At 37.1% G+C, this 16750-nt stretch overlaps 1 protein-coding gene across 6 annotated transcripts in view; it reads right to left on the bottom strand.

Moving 5' to 3' along the window:
* Positions 1–424: 424 nt before the first annotated feature.
* Positions 425–16750, bottom strand: part of smoc1 (SPARC related modular calcium binding 1) — a 92697-nt gene continuing 76371 nt past the window's right edge. For 5 of the 6 annotated variants that reach the window (XM_030126702.1, XM_030126700.1, XM_030126704.1 and 2 more), the window contains one exon: positions 425–3683. In XM_030126702.1, the coding sequence (XP_029982562.1) occupies positions 3667–3683 (17 nt within the window). In that variant the 3' untranslated portion in view covers positions 425–3666. The remainder of the gene's footprint in view (positions 3684–16750) is intronic. The other variant, XM_030126703.1, reaches the window with a different exon arrangement.

The following is a 16750-nucleotide window of genomic DNA, read 5'->3' as shown; positions in this document are numbered from 1 at the left end:
ATGTTCAAAATTTTAAAATGAATAAAGATATCTGGGGAAGAAAAAAAATAGGCTCTTAAATGTGATTTTTTAATGTAAACTTTTTATTCCTTGAATTTGCTATATCATGCATTGTTATGTGGTTGTGACAGTGTGGTCATATCACACAGCAAGATGAAGGACATAATCAGACCTTTTACTTAATAAGACCACTGTATTTATGTCACACTTGTGATGGGAAACAAAGACAACTGTACAACTATACAGCTCAGATAAATGCTCTTTCATAGAGTTCTTTATAATCTTTATGAAAAGGCTGTTGTTCAAGTGTCTGCAAAGGCTGAAAAAGAGCTTTCAGTCAAACTTTAGTTTCCAATGCTTTGCCAAACAGCTACCACAAACCTTACTTTGACCAAAAACAACACCATCTTGTTTTTTTTTTTTTCCCAGCAAATCTAATTTCTTAACCCTATGAGTAAGAATATTGCCAAAACATGTCAATGGCTGTTGGAGACTTTTAGTGGAATGAGATGGTTCTGGCTTCTTCTGGTCAAACTGCCAATCAGGTTTAAGCCCTCTTTACTATAAATCAACCCCTCATGATTAGCTGTGATTACTGGCTGTTGGGTTTGTTTTAGATCTTGTTCGTGATCCGTAGTCCTGCAGTGTCTGGAAGCACTTCAGCAGACACACACACACACACACACACACACTGACTCTCATAAGAGGCTGCACTGCTCTCCTTGGAACTAGAGCTTTCTTTTCTTTTTCTTTACATAACTATCCCATCCAAATTAACAATGACTGGACTTGTGATTGTACTGCATTAGGCATGACACGATGTATACATACTTGACTGTGCATAGTGATGATGACAGGAATAATAAAACACAAGCTGAAATGGTCAAATAAGCCCACTGTAGATAAAATAAACAGTGCTCAGAGCAGATAACATTCAGTCTGTTCTAAGCTTTTCAGTGTTGTGTAGCTACTGGAATAGCCTAATGTTTAACATGATATAACACAGTGAAAAGTTATACTTTACAGTAAGGCAGGATGACAGTAGAGTAAGTGAATGTCCCCCCAAAATATGCGGAATTTAGTAAGACAAATAAACAAATAATAAAGATTATTGTACATATTTACAATAGGAGCCTTTTTCATCAGCCACTGCAGTGACTTTGGGAATATATTTAGAAATACACAAAACAAAAGCATTAGTATTTAGACCACAATAGCAATTATCCAATTTTGAAATCAAATTGCTCCCAAATGTGAGGATTTTATTTTTTGCATTCCAAAACTTGTACATATGCTTATTTCCTTGTGCTTTTTCATCCCTCCTATTAACTGCAGACCCTGGGGCAGGGGGGATTTTAATACTTCATGCATTGTCTTCTCCAAGTTTGTGTGGTGGTAAAGTGTTTCACAAAGCACAACTTAAATCAACTGTTGGAAAACAAAGAATGAATATGTTTACGTACACAAATTGTACTCCAATACTACCGGGAAACTCAAATATTTATTTCAGCAACTGGCATTTGTAAGTGCCACATGTTGTTTACAGTAACCGGTGATAAATGTTAATATGACGACTGAAATGAGCTACACACTGAGTAAACACTTTAGTCCACTCATTGGTTTGTGTGACATCTCTGACCCTGTTACTGTTAGGAAGATCTAAAACACAATTTCTGAATTGTAATCTGGTTTGGAAAAATAGAATCCCCATCAGGGGGCAAAATACTTTTTGTACATTTCAACATTAGATGCTTAATATCCCCAAAAATAGCATGAGCTGACACTGTTGTACGCTGTTTTTAGATTAGATGGTGTAGAAACATGAACTTGGTTTAATAAAATAAGGAATTATGACCTCACACAAAGAAACCTGTCATTTAGAACAACAACTTCATTATCTGTATTTACATGGGCCCTAATATTCCACTTACAATCGTAATAATAGTTCAGTCAGAATAAAAATCCATCACGGAACCACCTCATTCAGAAGATAATGACCTGATCAGAAGGAGTTTTCGATCAGGTTGAAAGGAGTCATTGAACAAGGAAATATTATTGCCTAATATCCATAAAAATGCCCCATTTTGAACCTTAAAAATATAAATATATTGTTCGTGTTTGCTTATGTTATTCCAATGGAGGTAACATTAGGGGACAGAAACTTGGCAGTAGCAAAACAAAAGTTGTTTGGAATTATTCTGAAAACGTAAAAGTTTTTACATGTCAAAAAAGTTTGATTCTGATTAAATGCTTTGGGGCATATAAACACACATCTTATGGATCGCTTTATTTAGCAGTAGCTATGCTGGAACCTCAGCCTAATTTTAGGCAGGCTGTTAAAAACTTCAGAATTAATTAAGAACTTTCTTTTGAACATAAGGCTGCATTATATCAGTCAATGAAATATGTACAGATGTTTAAAGGGGGTTTCATTGTCTTTGTAACACATGCACTGTTCGATATCACCCAGCTGAAGATAATTCACTTTGTATGTTACATGTCCAACACAAAATGAACAGACAAAGCTATCGATTAGTGAGTGAGCAGCGGGAAGGAAATGAATGTCTATAGACAAAAGCACAATGTCATGACTGTGATGCGACATGTCTTTTAGATGTTTTTTTGCCCCCTAGTGGTCAAACATTAACTGATGCAGCTTTACGCATCATGTTCTGTCACATGAACGAATGTATGTAGAATTGCTGTGTGTGCTGCACGTTACAATGTAAACATTATATTAGTTTAGTTTAGATAATGTATGTACCATGGTTGGGGGTTGTGTGACTTCAATAGTCTTCTGTGATGACCGGTAGGCTTATAGCTCCTGTATTGATATTTCATTCTTAGCTGGCTAATCTTCATGATGAAAAACTTTCTTTCTGCAGGTAACATGATGATAGCTCAGAAAACAAACATTTGCACTAGAAATAGTTCAGAAACCGTATGGCAAAAAGTAAGCTTATAACTTACAGAGCACATCTGACATTTGATTCTTAAGCCAACATGTCAGTGATTCTAAAGGGTTTTGCACAGTGCAAGGGGATTCATTCCGCTAACTTTGCTGATAAATTAGACTCCATGGCCACAGTTTAATTCTAATACTTGACACTGACTTAAAATCGTTCACATAAAACATAACACATTCCTTTGAACTGGTCTACATTGCCATAGCTTTTCTTTTAGGAGGATTTATGTATCAAGCAACAATTTGTAAACTTCTCTGTGGAGGGCTGTAACTGGCCTTGATACTGTATGTAACAGGGGAAATGTACATTTTATTTATTAGCCACAAATGACAACAGCAGACTGAACTCACAGGGGAATGTGGTACCATACACATACTTGCTCTTCCAGTGGTGAGCCTGTCCTCTCTTTACAAATATATTCTCATTTTTTATCTAGACCTTTTCAGTCACTTCAAGAGAAAAAAAAAAAACAACACATACAAACAGATAAAATGTCAGACATAGGGAGGAGAAAGTGCAAATATTTTGGCGCCGCTTCGTTTTCTTGTTTTTCTGTTCTTTTTTTTTTCTTTTTCTTTTTTTTTTAAATCTCAGGATCTTCTTATTTTTTTCTGCTCCATCTTTCTGTTTCCCATCAGCAAGCGTACACATGCCTTCCCTCTGTGCCCTCTGCTCTCCTCTCAGCTTCTGAATCCTCTTCTCACACCAGACGACCTACTGGGAACAAAAAAACAGAAGAGGGAGAGAGGGAGGAAAGTCAACTGACTGGTATGTTCTGGTATCTAGTGTTTAAACACAGAAAAGTGGGTGACAAATTAAAGGAAAAACCCTCAATATTCAAAGGAGTTTCACTGAATGGATTATGGACATGCTACAGGAATCAAAACACTAGCTGTGCATCCCACCAATAAATTTCACAAATTTATTGAATGACTGACTACTTTACAAGCAGAATATATTCAGGTTTTGCTTTTATTTTGTAAAAGAAAGCCTCTACATAGATAATAAGTCAATATTCCAGTCATATGCCTGTTAAAATTGATCCATGAATGTTTGATTGTACATGAACTTGACTTGAAATGTGGGATTTCCACTTCTCTACTCCCACCTTAACAAGGTGGTTGCTCTAAAGTGCACAGAACTGACTGTTTATGGAGAAGAACCACAGCTGAGACATGAATACTGAATGCACTGTATACAATCGCAGAAAAAATTATTAGACCACCCTTGTTTTCTTCAATTTCTTGTTCATTTTAATGCTTGGTACAACTAAAGGTACATTTGTTTGGACAAATATAATGATAACAACAAAAATAGCTCATAAGAGTTTAATTTAAGAGCAGATATCTATCCATTTTCCATGTTTTTTTTTTTTTTTTATAATAACCAGAATCACTTGAGTTCTTACATCAATAGCTGTGGCACTGTACTGCCAAAAATATGTTTTCTTTTCTATCTGTTTTAGTCACATGATACACACAGGAGGCAGTACTTGATTACATAACCATTGTTTTTGATGACTTTTGATGGTCTAATAATTTTTTCCGTGACTTTACATGTCCAAAGAATGGTCCTAAAACCTCAATAACATCAGCACATTAAGCAGAAAATACTAAATAAAATTCTTATAATCGTCTTTTTTTTCCCTACATGCATGTAAATATAGTTGCCCGACATGTCCTTAGATGTTTTATGTTGGTTTTTCATTTAATGTTTCACCCATGTGTAACTGATGTAAAAACAAGTCCGAGCAAAACATGGAAAGCCACATTCAGACATCTTTTAGTACATAAGCACTTTGTAACCTTTTCTGTAGTTAAAAACTTTCCCTTTTGATGGATGATGGTTCTCGGTGTATTTTAAAGACATAAACTGTCAATGTTCCAGCTCAGATTTCCTCTACATTCAAATGCTGCATTCATGTGCTCTTCATGTGACATGTGTGTGCGTAGGCTGCATCTTTGCCAGACAAATACTTTCCTGTCTGAATGCCCATGTGGAAAGCAGATTTTGTTTTCTGCAGCTGATGCGTTTCTCTTCCACTGCAACTGTTCCTTTACTATATTTGATAGAACTATATGAGCAGAAATTTGAACGGTCCAGTCCATGATTTCTCTTAACTCCACCAAAGATGTAATGTAACTGTCTGCATGTTCATCTGTAAGCACTCTTAAAGGGGCTGAACCTTATTTTTTGTTTTATTTTTTTTCCTATCATTTATGGACTAGGACTAAAATAGCAGACTGGACTGTCGGTGGAAGTAATTGTCCTTCTAGTTTGCAGTATTTGTTACAACAGTTTAAAACTTTGGAACAAGTATATTAGTATTGGTTCTCTTCCCATGATAAATTACAGGAATAAAGAAATTTCATATTGATTAAGTCTATTTTAATTTACATTTACATTTATGCATTTGGCAGACGCTTTTTTCCAAAGCGACTTACAGGGAAAAACCAATCAAATCAATCAATCAATCAAATTTTATTTATATAGCGCCAGATCACAACAAAAGTTATCTTGTGACACTTCACACGTAGACTTGGTCAAAACCAGACTCTAAGCCAATTTACAGAAACCCAACAGAATCCTCCAGGAGCAAACACTTGTGAGTGGTGACAGTGGTGAGGAAAAACTTCCATTTAACAGGCAGAACCTGGAGCAGACCCAGACTCCTGGAAGATGGCCGTCTGCCTTGACCAGTTGGGGTTAAAGAGAGAGTGATAGAGATAGAGACTGGGGGAGAAGGGGGGAAGTATTTGCAGCTTATCCTTTGGTTTCAGTTTACACACTAAAATAAAGTCAATAAGATGTGAAATAAGCTGTTCAGTCATTGTTTAATTCAAACCCTTTGTCAGGCAATGACTATTTTTGGTGGTGGCTTTTCCATTGGACATCTGTACAAAATTTTACTGATATTACTAAATGTCAAAAAAACAAGTGCATAATGTCGTTTTTTTCCATTAAACCACAAATGCCATGATTTGTTTATTATCACAAGATGACATGAGAAGTCATTCCATAAACATGGCGACGAACATAAATATCATGTTGATTTACAAATATATTCATTATTATTATACAGTACAGGCCAAAAGTTTGGACACACTTTCTCATTCTTCGCATTTTCTTTATTTTCATGACTATTTACATTGTAGATTCTCACTGAAGGCATCAAAACTATGAATGAACACATGTGGAATTATGTACTTAACAAAAAAGTGTGAAATAACTGAAAACATCTCTTATATTCTAGTTTCTTCAAGTAGCCACCCTTAGCTCTGATGACTGCCTTGCACACCCTTGGCATTCTCTTGATGAGCATCAAGAGGTAGTCACCTGAAATGGTTTCCACTTCATAGCTGTGCCTTGTCAGGGTTACTAGCGGAATTTCTTGCCTTATTGATGGGGTTGGGCCATCAGTTGTGTTGTGCAGAAGTCAGGTTGATGCACAGCTGACAGCCCTATTGGACAACTGTTAGAATACATATTATGGCGAGAACCAATCAGCTAAGTAAAGACAAACGAGTGGCGCATCATTACTTTAAGAAATGAAGGTCAGTCAGTCTAGAAATTTCAAAAACTTTGAATGTGTCCCCAAGTGCAGTCGCAAAACCATCAAGCGCTACAACGAAACTGGCTCACATGAGGACCGCCCCAGGAAAGGAAGACCAGAGTCACCTCTGATGCTGAAGATAAGTTCATCTGAGTCACCAGCCTCAGAAATCGCAAATTAACAGCAGCTCAGATTAGAGACTAGATGAATACCACACAGAGCTCTAGCAGCAGACACATCTCTACAACAACTGTTAAGAGGAGACTGCGTGAATCAGGCCTTCATGGTCAAATAGCTGCTAGGAAACCACTGCTAAGGAGAGGCAACAAACAGAAGAGATTATTGGGCCAAGAAACCCAAGGAATGGACATTAGACCAGTGGAAATCTGTGCTTTGGTCTGATGAGTCCAAATTTGAGATCTTTGGATCCAACCGCTGTGTCTTTGTGAGACGCAGAAAAGGTGAACGGATGGATGCTACATGCTTGGTTCCCACCGTGAAGCATGGAGGGGGAGGTGTGATGGTGTGGGGGTGCTTTGCTGGTGACGCTGTTGGGGATTTATTCAAGATTGAAGGCAACCTGAATCAGCATGGCTACCACAGCATCCTGAAGTGACATGCCATTCCATCCGGTTTGCATTTAGTTGGACCATCATTTATGTTTCAACAGGACAATGACCCCAAACACACCTCCAGGCTGTGTGAGGGATATTTGACCAAGAAGGAGAGTGATGGAGTGCTGCGCCAGATGACCTGGCCTCCACAGTCACCAGACCTGAACCCAATCGAGATGGTTTGGGGTGAGCTGGACCGCAGAGTGAAGGCAAAAGGGCCAACAAGTGCTAAGCATCTCTGGGAACTTCTTCAAGACTGTTAGGAAACCATTTCAGGTGACTACCTCTTGAAGCTCATCAAGAGAATGGCAAGAGTGTGCAAAACAGTCATCAGAGCTAAGGGTGGCTACTTTGAAGAAACTAGAATATAAGAGATGTTTTCAGTTATTTCACACTTTTTTGTTAAGTACATAATTCCACATGTGTTCATTCATAGTTTTGATGCCTTCAGTGAGAATCTACAATGTAAATAGTCATGAAAATAAAGAAAATGCAAAGAATGAGAAGGTGTGTCCAAACTTTTGGCCTGTACTGTATATTACCCCTCTATCCCGTACTAAATTAAACAAGAAAAGCACTCGGAGAGCGCAGACCTCTGCCAAGACAGACACCCCCCCCCCCCCCCCCCGATCACCACCAAAATGTAATCATTTCTTCTTGTGCCAGTATCACATTTCCTGAAAATTTCATGAAAATCCCATCCATAACTTTTTGAGTTATCTTGCTAACAAACAAACAAACACACGCACGAAAACACACAAAGCAAAGTGATCACAATACCTCCTGGTGGAGGTAAAAATGATTTGGTTTCCTGGTGTGTCCACACATACCGCGCCATATTTCTTTTAAAACTATTCTTCTTCGCTTGTTGTAACATCTGTCAACATCCATTTTTTTTTTTTATTCACGTGACTGTAGTTGCAGAAAAAGATCTTTCTTTTGCAGTTTTCACTACGCCTGAAAAACCACCTCTTGTCAGTGCAAAAACTTCTCATCGAAAAATGAGAGTTTTGGTGAATTTGTCATTGTTTTCCATTAGGCAAATTTTTATGCATAAGTTATATTTGTGCAGTTTGAGGGTCAATGGAAAAGCAACTAATCAGTCAACAATCTCAGGTCCAATGTGGTCTACAGGGTCTTTAAGGTCCACCTCTGCATGAACAGTGAGTGTACCTGCTTTGTTAGGTACCATGAAGTAATGGTACTAATGTAAGGAATGATGTTCAAAGGGAGAATGTGGATGTGGACAGGGCTCTGGATCAGCACTTATGTTGTTGTAATGTTTTAATGTTCTAAAATACATGTTCCCTTCCCATTACCTGTGTTTTTCTTTTATTTATATTTATTTCTTGAATATTTTTTTGTTATCACTTATGGTCAAGAAACCAAATATGGTAACTTCATTGACTTTGATTTTCTACATAATAATATTATTTTTGGAAAAGTGATAAAGTCTTGTTATGTCCTGGAATAACACACTAAGGTTAAAAGTTTGAATTTTCAGAGTATTTCTACAAATGCCCTATAAAGGGTTAAAGACTGAAGCCAGGACACGTATACAAACCCCCATATTCTGAAGATGTTTTTCATAAATATTTCCTCTTTAAGTCCATTGTTTTTTGTGCTGAGACTGCACCGAACAAGGCATGGGCCGCTCGCTCATTAATCAGATGGGTGAGTTTGAGGGTAAAATGAGAGCAGAGGAGAGAGAAGAAGAAAGAAGGAGAGGCCTGGGAGAAAAGGAGATGGGTAAAGAGCTTAGATTGCTTACAGATGGCTGTCAGAGGGGAGCAAAGGTTCTACTGAGCCCTATGAGAGTTCAGAGTGTGTGGTATTGTGTGTGCACGTCTGTACGAGTGTGTGTGGATGTGTACGGCATTGAAAGTTAGTGCATCTTCCTGTGTTTTTGCGCATTGTATGTACATGTGGCATTTAAGTGCATGAACATAAGGTCGTGTATACATGTGTTAAATGCATGAGTGTGTGTCTAGACTCTACCAGCCTGTGTGTTGTGTTGTGTGTGTGTGTGTGAAAGCGGCAGTCTGTGGGGGTGGGGGTGGAGATGTGCAGGTGTGCTGTCTGTCGGACCTGGTTATGTTAGCCATGAAATTGAGATCCAGCTGATTTCACTACACACTCTGGAAGCTTCCGTAGTGTCAGACGATGCATTCAACCCCGAGTCGAGTTCTCTGTTCAGGGTGTCACGCATCACAATCCCGTCACAGCTCCATAAATCATGATTTACTCCAAGCTCAGTGACTCCAGTAGTAAATGTTTTCACATATACTTTAAGGGTATAAAATAAAATATTACAACCAGCTATTCATTCTGTGACCAGGAAATAACAGTTCTTAGATTTTATGTTGAACATTTGTGCCCTCAGAGTACATAAAGGATTTTAATTGAAAACTTTCAGCTGCACAAACTATGATATTTGTAAGGGCGATCTGGTTGATCTGACAGATTTGAAGGATCACTGATACTAATTAAAGAATGTTTGATCTGCAGTTTCTATAAGGACAGTTTAAGATGATAGAAATTGCTTAAAGCTGCTTAACCCTTTCATGCATGAATTATGAGAACCTTTGTCAAGATTTTTTTCCTGAGTGTTTTTATTCCTCCTTAGGCATGAAAAAAAAATTGTGATTGAGTTTTTTGTTTTTTTTTCATGCAGTTACAAAAATGTCCATGCATTTAATTTTTGAAGTAAAGAAACGTGTTTAAAACCCAAAATCAGAAAGTGAGATAAAAACATTTTAATCCTGCTAATCTGATGTTTTCTCACCTTTTAACATATTCTAATGCTAGTTATTACTCACTTCATGTAGATAAATGCAAAAAAAAAAAAAAACAACCTTTCTGTTTTACAAATAACAATTGATTTACACCCAAACATGTTAGTGCAGATCAGGTTTATCTAGAACAGCAAAGTTACAGTAATGGTCTGAATGTCAGTGTATGGGATGATGCATAAGTGTCCACTCTGTTGGCTGATATGTAACTAAAACAACAAAAACCCATGAATATACAAGAGAACAGCTGTAGAATAACTGTCCAGTGTAGTGACCAGTATGCATGAAAGGGTTAAATGCTGGTCAGAGAGCACAGTGTTCTAATTTACATGTCTATGTTGCTTGTTTATAAATAAGCAGTAGTCAATTCATGATATTTACTCTTAATTTTAACACTATTTACAGTGTTGTTAAGAATATTAAAATAAATAAAATAATGCTACTTAGGCTACTGCTAACTAGACCGGATTGGACAGTAAGACCAAAACATATGGATGTAAAAATGGATCATTACTTTTTTTTGTGGAGTGTGAACATACCACTGTAACAATTTGATCTTGATATGTTTAAGTGCAAGCTGCGGTTAGTACAGATGGGAGTCTGATTTTTGATTTATCAGAATCATATGTTTCCAAAATTTTCAGTTGCTTTTATCAGTGCTGGCTGTTCTAACAGTGGTGCATTGCAGAAAGATGATATAAAACTCAAGCATCCAAGCTGCTGAAAACCAAGGTTATAATAGGTTTGGATTTTTTATTATCGTTTAGTTTTATTTAGTTCTGACTTTTTTTTTTCTTTAATTCAGTTAGTTTTAATTAGTTTTTACAGCAGGTTTGCTAGTTTTTATTAGTTTTTGGGTTTTTTCTAAATGCTTACTTTTAGTTTTTTCATATCTTATATCTTCCTCACCGTTGTATTCAAATAAATCCCAGACAGGACTCTGCTGCTTTCTCCCAACTTTAGTCTCCATGTTGCCAGGTAGAGTGGGGACGAGGAAAACGACTCTAACGACAAGTGACAAGAAGTGACGGACCATGAAGTGCTGTATGGTGCCACAAGCTAAAATTGTTCGAGCAAAATAAAACGATTTCATATCAGTCGGACATTGACAAAGACGAAAACGAAGGAAATTTTATCCATAATTTTTATACGTTTTAGTTAGTTTTGAAAGCGCACAATACAGTTTCAATTAGTTATCATTTTTTTCTTTTAATTATAGTTTTTATTTCAGTTAACGAATATATTTTTTCAATCATAGTTTTTGTCATTACATTAGTTTTCGTTAACGATAATAACCTTGCTGAAAACTAAGATGAAGCAAGAATAATGGTGGAGTGGGGAAAAAAACTGTCCTAAGTGTGGCTCCATTTCACAATGACAAATGATAAGAGTGCTAGTTTTAATGTCTGCAAAACTGACAAAGAAAACCTGTATATGATTAATTTATTCCACACAGAAAACAACAGGAATCAGTAAGAGAATCCATTAACTATCTGAATGATACATAGAATTACTGGTGGTATTTGTTGCAGAAAAGTTTTATCAATTCCCTTCCTTAACGTGGTCTATTTGTCCCAGCAGGGAATGCCATGAGGACATAAAATTATATTACAGTTCCTCTACAGACAATAAAGAAAAGACTGCTTTCCTTCATCCTGGACATAACATGCACAAACAGTAACTTACGGTGAAAACAGACGTTGGAAAATACTTTAATTTTAAAATGAAAAGCTGAGGTTCATGGATTTAGAGTAACAATTGAGCACAAACTTACAGCTCAATATCAAGAATTGTTGTACTTTGAATATCTAGTGTACATTAAACTGTGATAAACCACTGACCTTGGCATCATTAGCTCTACCTGTTAAGTGATGCAGCACCCCCAAGATTTAGTGATACCTCTTTGCAGTGAAGTCATTTTGTTCGTCCCTTTAGTGCGGATAAAAGTGTCTGTTGTAAGGAACTGAGCTGCAGTAGTAGTGATGAATCAGCTCTGTAATTACCCGGCTCCAGAGGAGGGAATGGTCCTCTCTCAGCTCTGCTCCCCAGTCACTGAGGACACTGTCTGAGCCATTAACAACACAAAGCCCCTCAGCCTCTCCCTGGACACCTTGGCCCCACTTGTGATAAAGAGCTGAAAGCAGATCCCGTCTAGCAGTGAATCGCCTTGCCTCACCTGGGACTGGCCAATAAAGGCATTTGGTTGAGGAGCTGGGAATCATGGTATACCTGTACATGGTGGCAAAGAGGGAAAGGGACTTGGCTAAGAGGACAGATCCACATGGCTGAGTTTACTGTTAGCTTTGTCCATAAAATAGGGAAGGTGGTCTAACTCAGCGGTTCCCAAACTTTTTTGTTTGGTGTATCCCAGAGCACGATTAGATAAGCTCAAGTACCCCTCTACTGACCGGCTAAAGACTGCTCATATGGACCACAAATTAAATGTTTTTGACATCTGTACAAATATAAATGTAGCTATTGTTGTTATATTTGTTACACATATCAACTATTATTATCTACTTACAGTTTAAGATACATTCAACAATTTTTTCAGTTCATGTTGGCTTACACTTGTACTATTTGTCTGTTACTTTTACCTTGTTGGATGAAACATTATTGTATCTTTGATCCATTAACTAAAACTGGGTATTTATGTTTCAAGCCAAATGACACTGCGGTGTAAATGGTGTAAGATGACCGCTTCTGTACTTCGCTATCTTTTACTTTGACGGTTTTGTGTATTTTTGGAATTTTTCCTGGATTGCACTATTGTCCTTTTATACTGCACAATTGGATTGTATACTTGCACTATTATACTGTTTACTGTTTGGTCTCACACTATTCATATACAGGGTGTCCCATAAGTCTCCATACATAGGAAAAATAAACATTTCTTGACATAAACCATTTTTATTTATATAATATGCTCTATATGACTGCCGTTTAGTCGGTAACACATTTCAATGCATGTCCTCCACTGCTGAAGAACTATAAAGAAGAAATATAAAGAAATACATGTTAGAACCATTTATATTATGTCTCCTATTCATAGAGACTTATGGGACACCCTGTAGATTTGTGAAAAAATCTTATTCTTTATTCTATATTTTTATACATATATTTTTACGTTTTTAGGTTAGTTTAGTTTATTTCGAATAGGCAACAAAACAAAGTAATCCTACTTAGTCTTTACAAATGAAACAGATTATAAGAAAACAAATCAAACAAACTTAATACAAAAACCTGTACTTATTCATGAAAACAAAGTATGACTTCATTTGCACATTTGAAAAGTGTGGGAGGAAGTATAACTTAAAAATTAGGAGTGAAATTCCTTGGTTGTGTGCACCAACTTGGCCAATAAAGCTGATTCAGATTCTGGTAATGGAAGCGCAACATTCAGGTCTATATTATTTTTTCACTCCTGTGTTGTAATGCTATGATGCATGTTATCAACTACAACTTTCATTTAAGTGACACTAAAAACTTGTTTAGTGTTAGGGTTGAAAGAGGGACTTAAGTGAAACATATAAGGCTGTGAGTACATGACGTTGTTACTGACGTCCATGATACTTTTGACTATTCTCTGTTTTCTGTTGCATTTGTAACATTGATTGTTATACGGAGAAAACAAACTACATGAACTCACCTATTTTTAAACAAGTTTATCTGCATTTAAAAATACAGTTGCGGAAAAAATTGTAAGTCCACCCTTGTTTTCTTCAGTTTCTTGTTGATTTTAATGCCTGTTACAACTAAAAGTGCATTTATTTGGACAAATATAATGATAACAACAAAAATAGCTCATTAGAGTTTAATTTCAGAACTGATATCTAGCCATTTTCCATGATTTTCTTAATAATAACCAAAATCACTTCGGTTCTTACATCAATATCTATGGCATTGTACTGACAAAAACAGTACTTTTAGGCATTCCGATGTTTATCTTCTGTCTGTTTTAGTCACACGATACACACAGGAGTTAGTGTTTGATTGCATAACCATGGTTTTTGATGACTGTTGATGGTCTAATAATTTTTTCCGCGACTGTAGGTGCACAATAATTGCATATACAATACATCTAAATCAGTTTTTACATACTTTCATCTCCAGCCCATGGTTTTAAAGGGCCTTTAACTTAAAGACTCATTATTTAGCTTTTACTATTTGTGTCTTTTAGTTTTTGGGGTTTTTTTTTTTGTTATATTTGGCTATTTTTCCATCTTAACAAATGCATGTGAATTTATGTGATTTTTTTTTTTTTTTTTAACAAAGTTTCCTTTATAAGTAGCCCTTAGCAACAGAACAAATACCCCTGGGGAAACATTTACCCCTTGTCCTGTTCTGCTATTATTGTAGTGAAGCTAAACTCCAGAGCAACAGGTAGAGATGGAGTGAAACTGCTTGTCCTCTCCGCTGACCTCGTTCACATTTAACACAGAATTGTGTGCAAAGCTGATGTCACAGTAATTAAAACACAAGTGGGTGTAGAGTAATTGCTGTTGGCTCTGAAAGGACAGGACTTCTGGGCTCTCTAATGGTCATGTCGCTTCGGTGCCAGGCCTGCCTCATAATGCCCTCCATTCATTCCTGTCTAATGACGGACACTGCCAGCCAGTGTAGACAGGGGAGGAAGAAGAGAAGGCAGGAAAGGAGATGAGTAAGGATGAGAGGAGGACGTAAAACAGCAGATGTCCCGCTGTGCCCACATCTGACTATGTCAACGGGATGAAAATTAACTTTGTCACAGATATTTGTAGGGCCTGTCAGTAATAATTATACCAAATCACAATACATGGCATATATCTTCTTTTTTTTCTCTTTTTTTTCACAAAGCTTCAAATGTTCAGTGTAAGTTAAACCCATATATCAAATGTCACAAGAACTTTTATTAAAATATAAACTAGATAAAAGAAAGGATTTTCTTCAGTGTTTGTAAGTATACGGATGCAAAATGCAAATAAAGTCTATATATATTAAATAAACAATAGGAGTATATGTCCCACAGAATTAGATTCTATGTGGCTTTCCTGTTCATTTATCATTTTTATAAATTTGCAAAGTAATTCATCATGTGTTACATCATGAATAGTGTCTATTATTAATGTTTCTAGGCCAGCAAGTGTATTTAAGTCTGTTTAAAGTAAATTTTTTTTTTTGAGTCAAAAATGTTTGATTAGTCCACTTTAACCTGTGGGATTCTGTAAAATCTGTGAATTTTTGCCACAGATTGTCTCCTTTCAGTAGCTGTTACTGGTGCATATGTCTGACAGTGTAATATTCCTGTTTTAAACTGGTGTTTGGTCAAACAAAAGACACATTCTTTTAGATTAGTTCTAGAAGTGCTTAAATAGTTTTGGTTCCTTGTTAAACTGTTGCAGGCTGCAGAGACATGGCTTCACAGTAGGAACTGGACATATAATACAACGTTAAAATACAATATACTGATTCTATATCTCATTTAAAAACATTGCAGTATATGCTAACATGTTGATATACTGCGTAGCTCCTGATACTCCTTATCAAATCCACATTCTCATAACCAGGCGATGCCTTCTAATACTAAAAACCTGTGTAAGCATTCATAATAATCTCCTCTAATATCCTGTAATAGTGTTTGTCCCTGTTTGGAATGTGTGTTTCTGTGTGTGCAATTATTTTTCCTTGCCCACCCCATGTGTTTGCACTTATACAAATGTGTGTTTACGTCTTTCTAAATGAAATTAAGATTTTAGAAAAGAACATCATGAACCCTGCTGCTAACATATTTGTGTTTTGTTCATTACAGTCAGTGAGACCAGCATCTGATCTACCAGACTGGCTCTTCGCTCATGGCCTGACCCGGGCTTCTGTTACATATCTCGTCTATAATGAGGTTTCCAGTCTCCTCCGAGGATGGATGCCACCCTCTCCAGCACCTCAAAACTTCACACAAGGTATTCAGATGTTTTCCTTCGCTGTTGCAATGTGTTGAGAGTGAGGAGCATTTTACAGATGTGCTCCACTGCCTCAGAGGACTACAATTCTTCACCAAAAAGCACGTACTGTAAACTGTAAATATGTCCAACAACACTCTAGTGACGAGCCAAAGCTGCAACTGAGCATGATAAGATTTAATGCTTGGCAAAGGCAGCTTGACTTAAGGGATCCAGGCCATTGAGGATCAGCTCGTCATACCTGAACACAATTGCCGTCTATCTTAGTCAAGGCAGAATGGTGCCATATGTTGTTGCAGACTGTTGCTTCTTTCATGCAGGCTTTCTCTTGTTCATGTCTCATTCTTTTTACATACCTCACTGAGTGGCAGCAAAAGAAACTATATAAAACTGTCAAGCAATTTACCTCCAGCTCTTAAGCATGAAGGTGAGATATTCAGTAACTACAGCAAAAACAACCGGCCGAGCCTCCTCTCTGCTCCTCCAATACCAGCTCTGTTTATCCTGGCAGCCGTGCCCGAGGGCCGAGACGACTGACGTTATGCCCGCTTCGAGCCACTGTTCTGCAGGCACGGTGTGGTAGTGCCAGGATAAACACATGAGCTCAGCACTAAGTGGCGCTGAACCGGTCCATAGGCCAGAGTCAACAGCACCAACGGGACCAATATGACTCAATGGGGAATCCATCAGATTGAACAAGAGAGGGATGCAGAGTACACAATGACTAAACAGCAGTGAGATGGATTAAAAGATTAAGACAGTTTGCAAAACAGCATGATAACGTCTTTGTTATACTCAGTGGCTCAGGCGTTACTCAAACTACAGACAAATTGGATTTTTTACTCAGATCAGATCTTTTCAGACACTGTTCTGTTCACACTGTTCATTT

This window comes from Sphaeramia orbicularis, chromosome 22 (assembly GCF_902148855.1).
Source record: "Sphaeramia orbicularis chromosome 22, fSphaOr1.1, whole genome shotgun sequence".
NCBI classification, from domain to species: Eukaryota; Metazoa; Chordata; class Actinopteri; order Kurtiformes; family Apogonidae; genus Sphaeramia; species Sphaeramia orbicularis.
The sequence above is the reverse complement of the archived record's forward strand: the minus strand, read 5'-3'. Positions and strand labels throughout refer to the sequence as shown.